Source organism: Schistocerca piceifrons, chromosome 2 (assembly GCF_021461385.2).
Source record: "Schistocerca piceifrons isolate TAMUIC-IGC-003096 chromosome 2, iqSchPice1.1, whole genome shotgun sequence".
In the NCBI taxonomy this organism is placed as follows: Eukaryota; Metazoa; Arthropoda; class Insecta; order Orthoptera; family Acrididae; genus Schistocerca; species Schistocerca piceifrons.
The window spans coordinates 268,141,330-268,162,000 of record NC_060139.1 but is presented as its reverse complement, the minus strand read 5'-3'; the positions used below and the strand labels follow the sequence as shown (position 1 = coordinate 268,162,000).

The 20,671-nt window shown below is 42.4% G+C and overlaps 1 protein-coding gene across 1 annotated transcript in view; it reads left to right on the top strand.

Annotated features, from left to right (window-relative positions):
* Positions 1-348: 348 nt before the first annotated feature.
* The window catches only part of LOC124777135 (xaa-Pro aminopeptidase ApepP-like), a 126,569-nt gene continuing 106,246 nt past the window's right edge, over positions 349-20,671 (top strand). Inside the window, exon 1 of the mRNA XM_047252428.1 lies at positions 349-530. Within this exon, the coding sequence (XP_047108384.1) occupies positions 420-530 (111 nt within the window). The 5' untranslated portion in view covers positions 349-419. The remainder of the gene's footprint in view (positions 531-20,671) is intronic.

Here is a 20,671-nt window from a genome sequence, read left to right as displayed (position 1 = left end):
ATACTAATGCTTCCGTTTTAGGTGCTTTAAAATGGCCTAAAAGACGGAAATAGTACAATTGTACATCAAATAAAGAGAATACCAGCTGAAGAAATCACGAAATCATTCAAGAAACTGATAACAAACATATTTACTAGGGAGACCATGACCGCGCCTTAGATCGTCGGCTGAGTAGACGTCCGGGACATAATTGCCTGTGAATGAGCCGGTCGCTAGCCTTGAGTAGCGCCTAAGGCGGTGGGACTGTGTTGTGCTGGACGACCCGCCTCCGTGTTGCAGCGACGCTGGTGGTGGGGAGCGCGCTATGCCGGCCCGCTGCAGCCGCCGCCGCCGCCCCCGACGCTGGGACCTACCTCCGCCTCCAGCAAGCCCCCACCTCCGCCGCCCCCGCCGTGTCCCTGCGCGCCACCGACGTCTGCATGCCGCACCCCCTAGCAGTCAACACGACGGAACGGCTGCGCATGCTCAGGGAACGGATGGAGTACTACGGCATCGCCGCCTACATCGTCACCTCCAGCGATGAACACCAGGTAAGCCGAGCTGCTGACAACCATCCCCTGCTGTGCCTTTACGTTCTGAAGCTAGCAGCGTCTGTACCGTTACTACGATTGCATTCAGTGGCACGGATTTCAAACCAAATAATATAGGACATCTACGGGCCATATGCATAGTAGGACTTTACTGATACACACCGATTGGCCAAAACATTAAGACCACTGCCCACCGCGTCTTTTGCCAATCTATTATATCAAAACACCACTTAAATCCAACATTCTCAATTATTTATTTTATATATTCGAATCGCGGCAACGGCCTTGCTGCAGTGGATACACCGGTTCCCGTGGGATCACCGAAGTTTAGCGCTGTCGGGCGTGGTCGGCACTTGGATGGGTGACCATGCGGGCCGCAATGCGCTGTTGCCATTTTTCGGGGTGAGTCAGCCTCGTAATGCCAACTGAGGAGCTAGTCGACCGAATAGTAGCGGATTCGATCAAGAATACCATCTTATGACCGGGAGAGCGGTGTGCTGACCCAACGCCTCTCCTAACCGCATCCTCTACCGAGGATGACACGGCGGTCGGATGGTCCCGGTAGGCCATTCGTCGCCTGATGACGGGGTGCTTTCATATATTTGAATCGCTGGCCCCGGCCTACAATATCTGCTCCACATAGCTCCCTCTAGTAGCACGAATTAATTCACTGATGTCTCATCCCATGACCTATCTTCATGTTCCCCCTTTGTAAATAGTATTTTCGACATACCCTTTTCCTTTCCAATTCTTCCTTGTTTTTTATTTTCTCTGTCCACTTAATTTTCAACACCTTCCTGTAACACCACGTCGCAAACGAGTCGATTCTCATCTTTTCCTGTTCTTCCATAGTGCATGACACTTCCAATCAGTGCTGTGACCAATAATGTATATCCTAAGAAATTTCTACCTTCAAATCAAGTCCAGTTTTTTTATAGTGTAACCTCGTTTATCTGAAAAACATGGGACCGTTAGATATCGGATCATCGAAAATCCGGCTAGTTCGAAAATTTAGAAAATGTAGAATGGATTAAATGCTGTAAGACACGCGTTACATCTATTTTCATGCGAAGCGACAAACTATTCCGTATTATATTTTGACGAGATATTGAAAGGAAAAAAAGGCGAGTTTTATACACTGGATCACAGTAATAGTTCGGCCGCAGTTTTTTTCGGACTTCCAAATAAACCATTATTTTGCCCAGAAGCATTGTTGTGCCCGTATGCATCATAATATATTCAGTTGAACGTCAGTTTTGTCAGCTGACCCAACATCACTATCGTCATTGTCTGCAGACGAACATGCGACGACAATTTTGTCATCAGGAATCTTAACGTAGCCAGACATTGTCTTTTAACAGCCACTCATTTACGCCATTGAGTGAGCAACCTGGAATTTTCCATCATGCTTCAAAGCCAAATTCAGCAGCAATGCTTTCAACTATTCACCTTTATCCAACTTATACAGTGCATCTAATTTTTTACCCTTGGACACTACCACGTTCTTCTCTACGCTGCCATTTTACACTTGCCGAGTGGGGACAATGCAGTAGATCTGCGGTACAGCTCAATGCAACTTGTTAAACTGGCACCTTGCCAATCACTTCAGACTATTTGAGACATAGTTTTGGAGAACTGTTGCAAATAATAGATGCACTAAGTGATTATATTCGAGTAAGTAATGTAACAGACACATAAATATCCAAATACACAGGATGTTAAAAGAAGATAGCCCGGCTTTTGAGAGGTGCTCGTATGGACGGAAACAAGAAATAAAGTCCAATAAACATAGGCTCTAAAATGCATACCTCAAGAACAATGAGCGCATGTTAATTTTTGCTACTGTGAAACACATCTCTTCTACTCCAAGCTTTTTGATGTTACGAACGACCTAAAGGGACCAACATAAAAGGGACGGATCGCATCGATTTCTCGCGTGGACGACCGATCCCTACATAGATCGCACGTGTCTAGGCGACCGATCTCTTCGTAGATCGTACGTGTGTGGATAAATCGCAGCGCTGATCGCTTGGAAACCCCAGGCATTCTGAAGAATCACATGCTATTTGTACACCCAGTACGACTGCCTGGCTGGTTAGCGGCGGTGTGTGCCAATATCTCTGAGACTCGTTTCTTTATACATTAAGCGTGATTGTGCCGTTTTGTTTCGTTTCGTTTTGCCCAAGTTGAGTAAGAACTGCGACGCGTAGTGGCCGCGTGATTTGAGGCGCCATGTCACGGATTGCGCGGCCTCTCCGGTCGGAGGTTCGAGTCCTCCCTCGGGCATGGGTGTGTGTGTGTGTGTGTGTGTGTGTGTGTGTGTGTGTGTGTGTAGTCCTTAGCACAAGTTAGTTTTAGTAGAGTGTGAGTCTAGGGACCGATGACCTCAGCAGTTTGGTCCCTTAGGAATTCACACACATTTGAATTTGAGTAAGAACTTTATGTTAAAATTTATAGTTATTCAGGGACTACCAGCTACTACGAGAAGAGAAGTGGAGGGCGGAGTGGTCATTTTTACTAGGAAGTAACATAAAATACGCCCTCCGATTTTGCAGTGATTAGCATTCTGTAAATTGTGCTATAGAAGTAGAATTGACTGGACGTTCTTAGTAACAGTCACGATACAATGGGCTCAATCTGATGATTTTGAGTGACTTATGAACAGGCATTATTAAAGCTTTTAATTTCTAAACAGAATGACATCTACATCTACATGACGACTCTGCAGTTAACACTTAAATGCCTGGCAGAGGGTTCTTCGAACCACATTCACACTATTTGTCTACTGTTACACTCTCTACAGCGTCTGCGGAAAATGAGATACCGTAATGCCAAGTGGACATTTTAATTTAAATGTTCATAGCAAATCTGTAATACAACTATGCTCAACTCCTTTGTCATTTCATATAACATAACTCTCCCTCATACAATTTATAACAAGAATTATGGTAATCAGTAGGGTTGCGACTGAAAGCACTTCTCTAGACACATCGAGATTGGAAAACAAACAGTTAGAATACTTGAAGTTAAGCTATAAGGCTAAAGAATTGAATTTAGTCCTTTCAACCCCCACAAACCAACCAACCAATTGAAAAGGACTAATAATAGTATTAACATACTGGGAAGATGTACAGCACACAGTCGGCTTCAGCGAAAAATGTAATATATTTCTTTAAAAAAGCTGCAGCTTACAGTAGAAGAGACGTGTTTCACATTACAGCGAAGCCGAACAAGTGCACAAAGTTCTTAATGTATGCAGTTTAGGGCCCATGTACACTGGATATTTTTGTCTTTACCCCCTCTCAAAATATAGAATATGTGTTTTTAACGTCGTGTATTTTTATTCATAACTGTGCATTAATTAGTTTTTTTTAAATATGTTCCTTCGTGGCTTAGGATACTGTTCCCTGTATTTTGTGAGCAACAAGTCATTTGATTCACTCTTAATATTTCTATTTTTGTATTCATCTGCCCTAATATCCCAAATTTTGGTGCACTCTAGGAACAGTATTTTGTCTTGTTTTGAACTCATTTTCAATACAAAAACAATGAACAGCGAACACATACATACCCAGAGACTGTATCACGCGTCATAATAGCGATGATATTGTCAATACTGCCCACATTTTCAGGCAGCGCAGTCTATTTCAATTTTTTTTATTTCCTCAATCTTATTGCGCAACTTCTCAATCTCACCCTTTACGTTCAATATTACTGCTTATTTGGAAATACTGCGCAGCAATACTGACTGTCTAGAGGCCGCTTTATCGTTGAAATCTTCAAGAAATTTCCGTAATCGAGAGACGACTCATTCCCCTCGCTGTACGCCTCGTTCACATCCATTTCATTTTCAATACTGTTAAAATTAAATCCTACACTTCATTTTCTCCTTATCTATTTGTTGATTTTACTGTCTCTGCTAGTAATTCCTATCGTGCGTTCTGTACGCTGACTGTTAGTAAACAATGGCTGTTGATTTTACTGTCTCTGCTAGTAATGCCTATCGTGCGTTCTGTACGCTGACTGTTAGTAAACAATGGCTGGAAGTTGTCGGTTTGCACGGTTATTTTCATGATTGCTCTTCGGTACAGGCAACAGCTGCTAGATTGGGATTTGAGAGGGTGGCTGTTTCGTGGGCATTCATAATGAAGATCATTATATTTAAAAAAAGGAACGCCATTTTCTTGATTTATTCAGTTTGATGATAATGTGTCATCTCTGACACACAGGGTGGCGTTAGTGATCGTAATAAACACCCACAGGATGAATTTGATCAGTGCACCGATGCACGAGGTTCATGTCGGTCAACTTTTCGTCTGTAAACCTACCCATTCTGTCGACTACCACTGTTAGGCGCTGTTATCGCAGCGAACACTGCCAGAAGAGCAAACCCGTGACGATTGAACTGTGCAGTACTAAACGCAAATGTGAGGATGAAGAACGAACTGGACATTAATACTGTCAGCAGCAACGGCCGTGAGTGAATGGAACAAAGTTGTTTCCAAACAAGACACACAGCGCACATCATCGGTATTTGCTCTAATGTGCCGACATTCTCAGTGCAACATAGATACGAAGATAAACGAGGTTAAGAAATCAAACGAAATAGAACTACTCTGTAACAAGCCACCCGGTGTCTCATACGAAAAACTCAGAAAATACCCCTCAACAACGGCTGAAATTGTGTCTTTGGAGTTCGGGCACATTCTTCAGCCTATAGAGTAGAGTGGGGTAAGTTGAGCGGCAGACAAGACTGCGCAACGCATATATCTCAGTTTTAATAATCCAGCAGTTGGCTACTCTGCAGGGCACGAAATAGCATAGACCATAGATAACATAGACAGCGCTGGAAGTCATTTTACTGAAACCAACATATAAGTCATGTGACTAGGAGCCCGAAGCCGAGTATGTAATTACGCATTTGGACTGCACAATTTACGACATTCTTTTTACAAATCAAATGTCGTGCTGTTGTGCTTTTTACTACGCTCTGTTCATCATAAGAATAAACGTGACGTAAATATTACGCCTTGTATTCTTCCGCGTGTGCTTGACTCTCATCGGATTTCGTTTCACGTGAAGCGGAAGCCAAACTGTGACCAGTGCAGCCAAGTACGATCATAAGGATACGTTTTATCCTGTGTTGCACGCACATAGACTGAGCGATAATGCAGGACAACAGCCGTACCGACGCATTAAACTTGGACAGCACTGGCCAGCCAGCGGTCCAACTAAGGCTTATCTCACATCTACCCGGCAGCCGGCTGTGAGGGTGAGGCGCTTGCGGGAAGTTTCACACCAGGCCGACAGCCGGGCCGAGGGTGTGGGATGCCGGCGGCCCTCACCGTGTCGGCCCGTTGTCGGTGGCGCAGGTGATGGGGCATGCAAAACAGTAGAGCGCTACACATCTACCCGACAACTATCGTGTGCCGGCCAGTTGTGTTTTGCTTTGTTGGTGGTTCAATCTGTTCTGGACGTTTCTAGTCTACTGTGTCAAAAAAAAAAAAAAAATGGTGCAAATGGCTCTGAGCACTATGGAACTTAACATCTATGGTCATCAGTCCCCTAGAACTACTTAAACCTAACTAACCTAAGGACAGCACACAACACCCAGCCATCACGAGTCAGAGAAAATCCCTGACCCCACCGGGAATCGAATCCGGGAACCCGGGCGTGGGAAGCGAGAACGCTACCGCACGACCACGAGATGCGGGCAGTCTACTGTGTCATGGCGGAAATTGATGTCGAAATCCTTACATCAGTAGTTTCGTGGGACAAGACTTTAGGTACTTTTAAGGATAGAATACAAATAAGGAATGCATGGATCGAAGTTTGCAAAGAACTGAACGAAGGCTTCGAACGGATTTGTGACAAAGACAGAGACGACTATGGTAAGTACAAGTCTTTATTTTTTACGTTAAATACAAAAAAAATTAGATCAGTGGCGCATTAAATTTTACATAACTGCCGTTTCACAGATCCCTCAGGTGTCATAAAATAATACGTCAACATTTTTCGAACATTATTGGCAGAAATTCCGCCACGTACACATTCACTTCTTGTTATACTTCCAAGTCCAGTTATGGACAGAGTATCCTCGGGGTTGTAGCCTTCTTTTTTTAAGAATGGTATTGTGCAAAGCAACGGACGCCTTGACAAAATCTGGTTTTAAATTTATAGCTCTGTGGAAAATCCTCCATTTATTAGTCAGTATCCCAAATCAATATTCTACGTTCCTCCGGGCTCTTCATAGGCGATAGGCCGGGCGGTTCTAGGCGCTACAGTCTGGAACCACGCGACCGCTACGGTCGCAGGTTCGAATCCTGCCTCGGGCATGGATGAGTGTGATGTCATTAGGTTAGTTAGGTTTAAGTAGTTCTAAGTTCTAGGGGACTGATGACCTCAGATGTTAAGTCCCATAGTGCTCAGAGCCATTTTTCGTAGGCGCTAATTGAACACTCTTTTAGCAACTGTTCATTGGTGTCCAGAGTATGGTCGTAGAAGGTGTTGATGCAGTCCAAATGCTCCACCACCAAGGTACCTTTGGACTTACTGTACTACAAAGGCACCTGTCTTCAGGGATTACCAGTTTTTTTCCATCACTGATTTCCACAAAGAACATTCTTTAAATATAGTAGAATCACTGTCTTTGCCATAACCTCAAGTTTCCCTCTCTATTAGGAACAAGAAGCTACAAATGTTGCAGTAAATAGTTAACCACCCACTACCGACACACAGTATTGCGAACAAGCAGTGGAACCATTTTCAGGAACATCTTCCGAATCCCCACGCTTCATAGGTCTCTGAAAATTCATCATTGGGTTGTTTAACGTTTAACAAATGTTTTAATTTTTCAAGGTGACAACAAAAATGTACATCCTGCAGGATAACAATTTTTTTTTTTTTAATTTAGCTATTGTTTTCTTTCCCACTCACCTGATTGTTATTGCAAACATTTGTATAGGCTGGATACATTGTCGGAAGGATGTATTACGGCGTTGAATGGAACTCTTCATTCGTGCATGTAGATCGTCAAAATTTCGTAAACTCATTCGAAAATAATTGAAAAACTTATCTTCATCTCCCCTTAATTCGTTAAAAAGGACAGACTGCACCCACTTCGTCTCTTCTCATATTGAGTTGATGGACCCAATGCACTCTTCTTCTGTTTTCCAAACGTCTGTACAGGAGATACCACGTTAACAGCTGCTCCTGCCCCATTTGTAGTCGAGGCCAACTGAATATGCACCAGACACGGAAGGTCGTCACGGCATGCCGTCCGGCTGTCGGCTACGTGTGAAGAGGCGGTAGGTCCCCTGTCGGCCCGGCAAAAATGTCGGCAGCCGGCTTGGTGTGAAATAAGCCTAACCTGCAATGATGTGGGTAGTTGCAGTTCAGACGTAAAAACAGACGAGCAAAGAAACAATATAGCTTCGAATCTCATTTAATTTTTAAAGAGGGGGAATAATATTCGGAAAAACTCCAGCAGTAACGCGCGCTACTTAGGTGACCAGACGGTAAGCATAAATTGCTCTCGTTCTCACCTGACATATTATCCTAATTACAAACAAGAGTGATGAAAACTTAAACGGTAATTTTTCTGAGCGAGCTGTGTGTGATTCAGGGATTTCATCGTTCTGTTGAATACTGAAGCCTCTGAAAGTATTAATTACAATCAGGCGTCTGGTAATCTCTTAGCGCCTTCCTTATCCGAGTCCCAACATTTCAGTTCTGGAAGTGTCAGCTGCTACGTTGATAACGAGCCTATCAACAACGGAATCCACGAAGCCAACCAGGCGCCGCATTTTTTCCTCCTCCTTCATGACGAGCCGTTCTATTTGCCGCCAACGTTCGGCAGCGACGTGCAAAACAGCTGCGGGCTTTAGTTACAGAACGTTTGGCAGCTGAACAGTCTTGTCACTTCTCTGGCCAAATCCTGTAACTTGGCTCCAGATCAGTTCTGTTGGGTTCATATTGTAATGGTACAGTGGCAAACGTTAAATTGCAGTATTTGTATGGTGTGCTCGATGCTATGAAAATGATTGTTTTTCATGTTTCTACGATGCTTATCTACATCTGTGGTATAAAATGATGGACATAGTCCAAATAAAGAGTATTTTGTTTTTCATTTTTGCCTAAAAAATTACGTTTTCTTAATTTCAGCAACTTCGATTAACAGTCTTTCATAAAATATCGTTAATTAAGAATTTGTATTTGAAATGAAAACAGGGATTCCGCGTGCAATACGTAATTAGAAACAAGAAGACGTGCATTATTCATAAAAAATGATGATGAATTTCACAATTATGAGATGTAGGTATTTCAAATTGAACGAGAAAAGAAAATGACTCGGACGAGATTTAAACCAGCGAACCATGAATTGTAATTGGTTATCATTCAATTACACTGCCGATTCCGATATACATCCGATGAGTAGTTGTGTCGCAACTGTATATAACACACTCTCTCGGAAAACTTAAAAGCCGATTATCTCTGTAAATTTATGAAAAACATTAGGAACAACCTATTTCTCGGCATCGTGTTCCACACGTGTTTCACTACGGAACAGGAAGCAGCTTCAGACATTTTCATACTGCGCTGTAACGGCGCGACAGAGCCAACACTGCAGAGGCTGTGACTACATAATTTTTGAAATAAAAAGTACGTAGCTAAAGCGTGATTAGGAAAAATATTGATGGCTGTTAATACATTTGAATATCTTACAGTTTCATTTAACGCAACTTAGGAATAATATATCTAGTACATAAGTAGGACCTACTTCCAAGAACTTAACAAGACAAGTTCAAATGTGTGTGAAATTTTATGGGACTTAACTGCCAAGGTCATCAGTCCATAAGCTTACACACTACTTAACCTCAATTATCCTAAGGACAAACACACACACACACCCATGCCCGAGGGAGGACTCGAACCTCCGCCAGGACCAGCCGCACAGTCCATGACTGCAGCGCCTAAGACCGCTCGGCTAATCCCGCGCGGCCGAAACAACGCAAGTGTACGTGTGCTAAGGCTTCTAACCAATCATCGCGCTTGTGTTTGTTTACATCAGGTTTATTGTTATGATGAACGGAGTATAGATTCAGAAGTAAAGACATATGCTAAGTGTTTCTTAGTATCCTTCATATTAGGTAAAGTGACGAAAATCTCGGTTGTGTAAGTGAATCACTTTAAAATACACGAGGTATTTCCATAAGTTGAAAATTGGGGTGGATGTTGGTCCTGAGATGTAAAACGTGGTGAATGACTAAGCTTTTGAGACGACATATCGTTAATATGTAGCTCACTGCACCAGTATAATCAACATTTTGTAATATATTACGCTACCTATCTTGACATCGTTTCGGTATCTGTACTAGATTAAGCAAAAGTCAGAAAACGTATGTGCGTATTTTGTGTAAGTACCTGACATTATGCACATAAGCGAATCTTACTAAAGCATTTCACATATATTCCTATGGAATCGTTAGACAAATAATGCTGCGTTCGAAATTGTTGTCTTGTCTTCCACTCCTGTGGAAGCGGTGAATTACAAGAATTCACAGTGCAAAAAGGAAAAAATGTATTCACTAAAGAACAGTGATTCTGTCGCTGTTAAAAGAACTGTCAATACGTTTCCACTTGACCACATGTAAAAGAAAGGATATTGCGGAGACACAGCTTAGCCACAGTTTTCGGGATGCTTCCATTATGGAAATTGCCAGAAAAGAAATAGTATCTGGAATCCCGTTTAAGAAGTAACTGGAATCCCAGGTAACAGAACAAGGAATAAAGAAGCCAAGCCGCGCAGGGTAGCCGCTTGATCTGAGGCGCCTTGCTACGGTCCGCTGATCTTCCTCCGTCGGAGGTTCGAGTCCTCCCTCGGGCATGGGTGTTTGTTTTGTTCTAAGCGTAAGTTAGTTTAAGTAGTGTGTAAGCCTAGGGACCGATGACCCCAAGAGTTTGGTCCCATAGGAACTTAACACAAATTTCCAATTTTTCAAAGAAGCCAAAGAGGAAACTGTTTGATTCATATCAAGCAAACAAAAAGAAAGCAAAGCAAAACCTAAATACGTAGATGGAAATCCCACAGACTTTTCACTGGCCGAGTTGTGCTGAAAAGTACAATAATATACAAACAGAAGACTGGATTCAATGTCTAAAGTGCAAGGAATGGTGGCATGAATCCTGTTCTTTTTACGGAGGTTCTGGACACTTCATCTATGATCTCTATTAAACAATTGTTCCCCCCTATTGTAATATTTTTACGAGTTTTTATTCACAGACCCCAGAATTGTTCATTAAATCAAATCTTGTATCAACAATAACAGAAACAAGGTATATTATGTTTATGTACTCTATAAATTAAATAAAGAAGAAAAACTGAATGGCACATGTGTTTTTCTCCAATAATAATATGTAAATTTACCCCACTAGAAACGCACTCCTACCCCACGGGCGGGTAAGACTGCGCATTTCCATTACTTTTTTTACTAAGTACGAACTACAGTTTAAATTGCACATATGGTTTTCAGAAACTGTTATATAATAGGCAGAAGTTAGATGAAATGGCAGTTAAAATATAATTGTAATTTGTGAAGTTTTCTTCAGTATATCCCTAATTAAACCGTAAGTGCTCAATCTTGCACCACTTTACAGCGTTGAGACGTTTAACTGTCCTATAAGCAGTTCTTATACAATACCAAATAAATGTTATCTACCCTGTAGTCTCTTCTTGAACTGTCCAGCTTCTCCGTCCTAGAAAATTAGTAATAGACTTTCAGCGCGTCTCATCTATCCATTTCATCGTACATATCGCAAGACACTTTTAAAAACGATCATTCGTGTGTAAATCTCAAGACAGGAATTCACTGAGCTACAGCAGGCGCGATATTTTGTTGGCTTAAAGATATGAGCACTCCAGTCGACGGGTATAACAACCACGGTTCTGCAGTAATATGATTATTTGACAAAACAGTAATACGTCAAAAAGTGGTCGCAAAAATCTTTTGTCAAGACGGTATTCCAGACTGTCGATTCGAAGGGAAATAGATTTAAATGATATCCAATTTATCTCCATGCCTGGCTCAAAATTTATCCCTTCGTCCTCGTAATAATTGAAAAAAATTATTCCAGCCAATCACTGGTACTTAGTAAAGGCCGATAGCGCTGGAAATATCTCAGTTACACGGAGGCGTGCGAGTACACTCCCAAGTCAAAAATAGCTAGCTGCTCGTTACGCTCGACGGACGGCGTGCTATTGTCGACATTCCGCTTTCTCTGACGGAAAAAGGCACCAGAAGTAGAGCCATGCTTTGTACTGGTAGCGGAGTACTTCCGTGACTAATCGAGCCGAGAGGTGCAGGTGACCGATGCAGCCGGCGCAAAGTTGCTGCTCCGAGAAAATGTGAAATTTTAGCATTGGTCGTTTTAGATTGCTGGCTTTTAAAATGACAACACCAGAAAGGACAGCAAAAAAACTGAATTTTACGTATTCTATGTACACAGTATAGGAGGTAGAATTATACGCAATTAAATTTGTAAATGATTTGCTAGTACACGGGGAGCGAAATGTATTACACAGAGTTGCCATCTCTGGTAACTAACAACTAACAATAACACTGAGTAGAACAAAGATGGTTCAGATGGCTCTGAGCACTATGGGACTGAACTGCTGAGGTCATCAGTCCCCTAGAACTTAGAACTACTTAAACCTAACTAACCTAAGGACATCACACACATCCATGCCCGAGGCAGGATTCGAACCTGCGACCGTAGCGGTCACGCGGCACCAGACTGCAGCGCCTAGAACCGCTCGGCCACTCCGGCCGGCGTAGAACAAAGCTTGGGTGACACTTGGGGACAGTAGTTTGAAAGCAGGCTACGAGGTAAGTGTCGACAAAAGTAAGACAAGGGTAATGGAATGTAGTTGCTTACGATGCGTAGGGAACATATAAAAGAATGCAAGAAAAGCATTTCTGAAAATAATAAATTTCTTATCAACGAATTTGCAGGATGTCTCATGAATAATGGTCTGTTTCTTCATCTTCGACACTAAGAAACAAATCTGAACAAGTGTCCTTAGCTCTTAAGGTGTGCGTTTTAGAGCCCATGCTTACTACACTTTTCTGCTTCGAATGATGGTCGCTGTCACATTCCTAAATATTGACCATTACTCCTCGGACACAGGGGCAGTGCCGGCAGAGGTGGCCGTGCGGTTCTAGGCGCTCAGTCCGGAACCGCGCGACTGCTACGGTCGCAGGTTCGAATCCTGCTCCGGGCATGGATGTGTGTGATGTCCTTAGGTTAGTTAGGTTTAAGTAGTTCTAGGTTCTAGGGGACTGATGACCACAGATGTTAAGTCCCATAGTGCTCAGAGTCATTTGAACCACAGGGGCGGTCAAATGCACACAAAACATGATGGAAAAAAGTAAATAAACTGTTCATTATTCCAAAAGTAATTGCCATAACTGTTAACGCATTTATCCCACTGTGAGAGAAGATGGTTGATGCCTTCACGAAAAAATGATTGCTGTTGCCTACGGAATCAAGATTGTACCGAGGAGAACACCTCTTTGTCCGAAGCAAATCAACGGCTCCGAATGCCTTTCTTCACGGCTTCCAAAATATGTAAATCGCATGGGGGAGAGATCGTGGCTGCATACAGGATGTGTAATGGCTTCCCAGATAAATTCCTGCAGCGGAAACAACACGCATGCTAGCTCCCGGAAAGTCATGCTGGTCTTTTTATTTCACTTTTCTGGAGCACAGCGCCACAATTAATGCACAGCGATACGTGGGCACTTTGCAAGAAGTGAAGTGCGCCATTGAATTCAACCGTCCAGGAATGTTAACGGACGGCATCATTCTGTCACAGGTTAATTCCCGCCTGCATGTTGACAACGCTGTTTCGGCTACGCTGTAAAAGTTTCGCTGGGAAACGATTACGTATTTTCCATATTATCCCGATCTCTCCCTGTGCGATTTCCATATTTTTCATCTACATCTACGTCTACATCATACTCCGCAAGCCACCTAAAGGTAAGTGGCGGAAGGTACTTTCGTACCGCTATCTGATCCCTCCAACCCTGTTTGGTATAGACAATGCACCATCCGTGAATAGCCTTTAAGAGCATCCGACGCTTTCTACTAGATCATTTATATATATTGTAAACAGCAACGGCCCTATCACACTTCCCTGTGGTACTCCGGATATAGCCGGCCGCGGTGACCGAGCGGTTCTAGGCGCTACAGTCTGGAACCGCGGACGACTATGGTCTCTGGTTCGAACCCTGCCTCGGGCATGGATGTGTGTGATGTCCTTAGGTTAGGTTTAAGTAGTTCTAAGTTCTAGGGGACTGATGACCTCAGAAGTTAAGTCCCATAGTGCTTAGAGCCAGTCTGAACTCCCGATATTACCTTTGCATCTGTCGATTTTGTTCCGTTAAGAGCGACCTGTTGAGTTCTATCTGCAATAAAGTCTTGAATCCCATCGCAAGTCTGCTCCTATACTCCGAGAGCTCGTATTCTTTTCATTAAACGGCGAACATAAAATATGTTCCATAATTCTACAACAGACTGACGTCAACGATATAGGTCTATAATTGTGTGGATCTGCCTTACGGCCTTTCTTAAAAACGTGAATGACCTGCGCTTTTTTTTCCAGTCGTTAATTATCTTTTGTTGCTCAAGCGATCTACGATAAATTACTGCTACAAGGGGAGCAAGTTCTTTCGCAAAATCTGTATAGAATCTTATAGGTGTCTCATCTGGTCCTGACGCCTTTCCACTACTAAGCGATTGGAGCTGCTTTTCAATTGCGCGGTCGGTTACCTCAGTATCTGCCATTTCGACTTTCGCACGACGATCGAAAGGAGGGACAGTGTTACGGTCTTCCGCGGTGAAACAACTTCGGAAGACCGAATTCAGTACTTCGGCCTTCTCTCTGTTGCCTTTCGTTTCGGTGCCGGTGTGATCACTGAGAGAATGAATAGATGATTTTGACCCTCTTACTGATTTTACATACGACCAAAATCTCTTAGGGTTTTTACTCAGGTTAATTGACAACGTCTTGCTTTCAAAATCACTGAACGATTCTCTCATTGCTCTGCTTACGCTCATTTTCGCTTCGTTCAGCTTTTGTTTGTCAGCTATGTTTTTACTTATCTTGAATCTGAGATGAAGTGCTCTTTGTTTACGTAGCGCTTTTCTAACATGGCTATTAAACCATGGTGGGTCTTTCCCATCCCTTCAAATCTTACTCGTAACATACTTGTCTAGGGCATATTGAACGATGCATTTAAATTTCTTACATTTGTTTTCCACATCTTTGTCCTAATCACAGAATATTTGCTGCTGACTGTTAACGTATTCTGAAACTTGTATCCTGACACCTTTGCTGAGCAAATATATATTCCTACGTTTTTTAACATTCGTGTAGGATCCGTCGTCATAGATGCTGTCACAGCCTTATGATCACTGATACCTTCCTGCACGTTAACTGATCGATTAATTTCAGGTCTGTTTGTTGCTAGGAGGTCTAAGACGTTACCCTCACGAGTTGGTTCTCTATTTGCTCAAGATAATTTTCGGACAAGACATCCAGAACAATGCCACACCAATCCTGGTATCTGGCACCAGTTTTGATAGCATAATACTCCGAATTTATACCTGGTAAGTTGAAGTCACCCCATATTACAATGGCGTGATCAGGAAAATTACTAATGATATTCTGCAAATTCTGTCTGAAGCGCTCTACAACTGTAGACCCTGACCCAAGTGGTCTGTAGAATCCAGTCGCTATTTTTGACCGTTGTTTGACACTCAGTTTCACCCACATTAATTCACATTCGGAATCCGTGATAACCTCGCTAGATTTTATCGAATTTTTTATTGCAATAAAAACGCTGCCACCATTGGCGTCTAACCTATCCTTACGATAAACATTCCAATCTGAACTTAGGATTTCGTTGTTACTGACGTCTAGTTACAACCAGCTTTCTATTCTCAATACTATCTGTGCATTATTACCTTCAGTAAGAGGTACTAATTCTGGGACCTTTCCTTGGATACTCCTGCAGTTTACTAAAATCATGTTAATCTTTTCTATCTCTGATCTACGAGGGTCACGATTCTCTGAGGTCACTGTGGCTGATTTAGCAGGCAAATCGTCTTTGATCCCAAGGGAGGGGTTTTCTAACTTAAAAAAAAAACCATGTGCACGCCACACGTACTCCGCTTCCTACGTGTAGTGCACGCCTGACCTGTTAAGGGAAACCCTAAAATTCTGCATCCGATTTTTGGAGCCCAGAAGCCAAACATTCGTGGGCGTCGATTTGCTTCCGTCGAAGAGTTGCACTTCTGGGTAAAATTATTCTTCCGTAGGCAACCGCAAACATTTTTACGTGAAAGCTCCGACCGTCTTGTCTCACAGTAGGATAAATGTTATGGCTTACCTTTGAAATAATAAGCAGGTTACAGTTTACTTACTTTTTTCGAGTCCTCCCTCGGGCGTGGGTATGTGTGTTGTCCTTAGCGCAAGTTAGTTTAAATTAGATTAAGTAGTGGGTAAGCTTAGGGATCGATGATCTCAGCACTTTGGTCCCATAGGATCTTACCACAAATTTCCAAAAATTTCCTATGAATACCACAAAAAAAGAAGAAAAAGCAGGTATTTTGAAGCGAACCAGTCAGCGAGCAATTTTCGTACATTTTCACACGAATTGAAGCGTTATTCAGCGAGAGTGTGTTTAGAGTTGCAAATAGATGATAATCGGACAGAGCCAAGTCTGGAAATTAGCCGCACGCCCTAGTATTTACCAGCTAAACGCCTCGATCGTTTCTCTGACCCGTTCTGCTGTGTTATATGGGGCGCTATAACGGAGCAATATGACTTTGTGTTGCATTTTTCCATATTCCGGTTGTTTTCCACGTAATGCTCGATTTAAATCGGTCATTTGCTGTTGGTAACGATCAGTGTTAACGGTTTCATCAGGTTTTAGCAGCTCATAATATGTGACACCCTTCTGATCCACAAAACACAGAGCATTGTCTTCTTTCCAAAGCGATTTGGTCTTGCAGTGAATGTCGATGGTTTGCTGGATTCGCCCATGATTAACGACGCTCAGCATTCCCAAAATATATCCATTTTTCATCACCTGTCACTCTTCAATGGAGAAATGGCTTTCTTTCGTATCTGGTGAGCAGCATTTCACAAGTGGTCTTTCGATTTGCTTACTGTCTTTCATTCAGTTCGTGTGGAACCCATTATCCCACTTTCTGCAACTTTCCCGTAGTTTTCAACCTAAGAGAAACGGCTTCCTGCGTCACGTTAAATTGTTCCTCGAGTTTCAACCTAAGAGAAACGACTTTCTGCGTCACATTCAATTGTTCCGCGAGTTCCTGTTGAGTTTGAGTATCATCTTCATCCAATAAGGCATGAAATTCGTTGTCTTCGAACTTTTTCAGTGGTTTCCCGCTCTCGTCGGTTCTCACGTCAAAATCGCCACTTTTGAATTTTTTGAACCATTTTCGCCGAAAGTTTCGATAAGCATTCGATGCGATTTCGCAGCAGTTTTCTTCAAATGATAACAGAAAACCAATGCGTAGTTCGTAGGCACAAAACTCGACATGTTTACAGGTTTGAAACAGACACCGATGTATGGAACTTGGTTTACTGGGTGTTGACATTCGTCGTCAGCCGTTACAGCAATCAGAAGGCGCTGCAGACGCGGTCTCACGGGCCCTACATTGAACGGCTAGAAATTCCGGTTTCATACTTCTACACACTGAATAAAGCCGTGCAAACTACTCTCGTAGATACAGCGCGTCTCGATGACAGAGCTGCAAAATCTAATAACTGAGGTACGCAAAGGTGCAGTGCGTTCTCTAAAAACATTTCTATCAATCTTGGTTCATAATTTTTGACAATGGTTTTAAGTAAATTGAAAAATTACTGACTCTTTGGATGTGGACAATGATTCTAGGTTAAACAGACTCAATAGCAATCTCATACCATTTGCGTTAATGACATTTAATGAAACTTCAATAATAGTTTTCTTCGAAAACTGAGATCCAAGGATTACAAAAATTAAGTTTCACATATGATCTCTCCTTAAACAAAATTCCAAAATCAATTTCTTAAATCCATTTCTCTCACAATGATCCATAAATAGGGAAAAAAAGTATGAAAAGCAAAATGATTCCTGGTCAGGATGTCTGACGAGCCAGGAATTCTGCATTATCAAACCGCTGCTACAAATAAAACAAACTTAATCTTGCCTGTAATCCATTCTTCACAAAGAGCATGATCGTACCACCACAAAAATCAATCCTTTTTCTTGTTGGTATTCGTAAAAGACATTGTTTATGACTACACCCGAAGATATGCGAGATAGAACTGTCGGAACATGTGCTTCGATAAATGCCGAAGTGATAAGGAATACCTCTAAATCCTTGAAAAGAAGATTGCAGCAATGCATTGATACCAATGGTCATCACTTCGAACACTTTCTGTAAAAGGACCTTCATTCCACCTTTTTGACATTCGTAGACCTTCAAAAACCTTACTGTTACAAATCACTGGATTCGTCTCGATAGCCGCTATCAGAAAATAAGTACCAAACTATAGCATCCCATTTAAAAAAAAACGTTGACCTTCATATCTCTGAAGCGACCCCACTTAGCAACAACAAACCAACGTCACTTTATGGCCCCCGGTGCCCCATGCAACTATTGCCCCACAAACTTTTCGGCTACTATCGTACTTTCGGTGTTATTCTAGGTGACAGTAGTTAGAGACTCACCCTGTTTACAACATTGTTAGTGGAATATCATTTATAAAATGTCAAATTAGTTCCATCTTGTTGTTTTTAGTATAAATAATGATGAATTAAAAGCTTACCCCACCGTGCGCTTCTAGGCGCGTCAGTCTGGAACCGCGTGACCGCTATGGACGCAGGTTCGAATCCTACCTCGAGCATGGATGTGTGTGATGGCCTTAGGTTAATTAGGTTTAAGTAGTTCTAAGTTCTGGGGCACTGATGACCACAGAGTCCCATAGTGCTCAGAGCCATTTGAACCATTTGAAAAATTAAATGTGTTAACTGTGTACCTCCGGACTCCTTTTCTCCTTATTTTTTATTTATGTTCTTAGTAGTTATTGTTAGTGTTGAATGTACCGTATGAGGGCCAAAAATACTCGTCTTCTTCCTATGTAATCCAGGTAAGCCAAAGCGTTGGACGCTCCTGCGCTAGAGGGCTTAGAGATGTCTAGCTTTCACTTGAGTCCAGGAAGCCGGGCTTTTTCTTCCACTAGTTCCGCTGGAGCGATTAACTTCATCTCCGTCTTCCCTGACGTTGAGGACTTCAGCGTAACCCTGGCACAGACCACCAAAAGGTACTGTTACACGGGACATTATAATGTGGCCTTTCCAAGTACTGATGCCAGATATATCTACAACTTCTACTTTCACGAGCAATGGTCTTAGGCGATATTCAACCACTTAACTCCAGCGATCTTCCCAGGTCTTTGCCCCATCGGTCTGGAGACCTTGCTGTTATCTCAAGGATGCCATTGACCTCGATCACTGATCTGACGTCTTCTGCCCCTTTTTCTCTTTCCTTATAAACCACTGTGGAGTTCTAAGCTGGCGTCTTGTTTATTCTTGAGGTGACCAGGTCTCACAGCCATGTCAACACGGAGAAGATGCATTGATGAAAAATTATTTTTTTCCAGTTTTGTTGCCATGTTTGACCTGATGATAGTTATTCCTTCCAAATGCTTGCGAGCCTAATTAGATGCGTCAAAAGATTTCTGCTCTTATGTCTCCAGTCATATTTACAAGCTGGCCAAAGCAGATGTATTCTCTGACAGTATCCAGCACTCTATTTTTGATTTGTATGTTTCCTATCGTGTTCCATTTATTAGACATAACTTTTGTCTTTCAGTCCCCCTGCCTGATATTCCGAGGCGAGATCGGACGTCGTATGTAACTGTTCGAAACATGTGCCAATAGCACAACGTCGTCTGCAAGTCTCTTCCTGTTGATTATAATTCCCTTTTCTTGCCAGTTCAATTTTTACATTCTCATTTCCGAGACGGGAGAGAACAGTTTGGGAGATCAAGCGATCATTTCGTTTCACTCCTCTGTGAATTGGAAATTCTTGAATTGGGTCTCTGACTTTAAAAAAAGCTGTAGACGTTACGTGTATATTTTGCAGCGTTTTATTATTGGTCACTTCGACCGCTTGCTAAGCAAAGGGTTCAACGACAGCAGGATGGCAAACTGAATCAGTGGTCTTTTCACAATCTACAAAAACTGTAGTAGACACACCCGGTATTTGTTTGCTCTGCTTATCAGTTCCCAGAGAACAAAAATATAGTCTAACGTGCGGAAAATGCTGCGTAATCCAGACTTCTCAATGGGCTGAGTTGCGTCAAAGATGGGACGGACACGATTTAACAGTATCCTTATAAAAGCATTGTGCAGAATACAGATTAGACATACGGGAGGATAGTTTTTTATGTCGTAAATGTTTTCTTTCTTATCGAGCAATATTAACATTAGTTTGTTCAAAAAATGGTTCAAATGTCTCTGAGCACTATGGGACTTAATATCTGAGATCATCAACCTAAGGACATCGTACACATCCATGCCCGACGAAGGATTCGAACCTGCGACCGTAGCAGTCGCGCGGTTCCGCACTGAAGCGCCTAGAACCGCTCGGCCACAACGGCCGGCATTGGTTTGTTCCATGAGGCTCGTATGAATGCCCAGTTACTTGTTGATGTTGTCGTGGTCTTCAGTCCTGAGACTGGTTTGATGCAGCTCTCCATGCTACTCTATCCTCTGCAAGCTTCATCATCTCCCAGTACTTACTGCAACCTACGTCCTTCTGAAGTCTACAAATGCTAGAAACGTAGGTTTGTCTTTCCTTAATCTTTCTTCTAAGATAAGTCGTAAGGTCAGTATTGCCTCACGTGTTCCAATATTTCTACGGAATCCAAACTGATCTTCACCGAGGTCGGCTTCTATTAGTTTTTCCATTCGTCTGTAAAGAATTCGCGTTAGTATTTTGCAGCTGTGGATTATTAAGCTGATTGTTCGGTAATTTTCACATCTGTCAACACCTGCTTTCTTTGG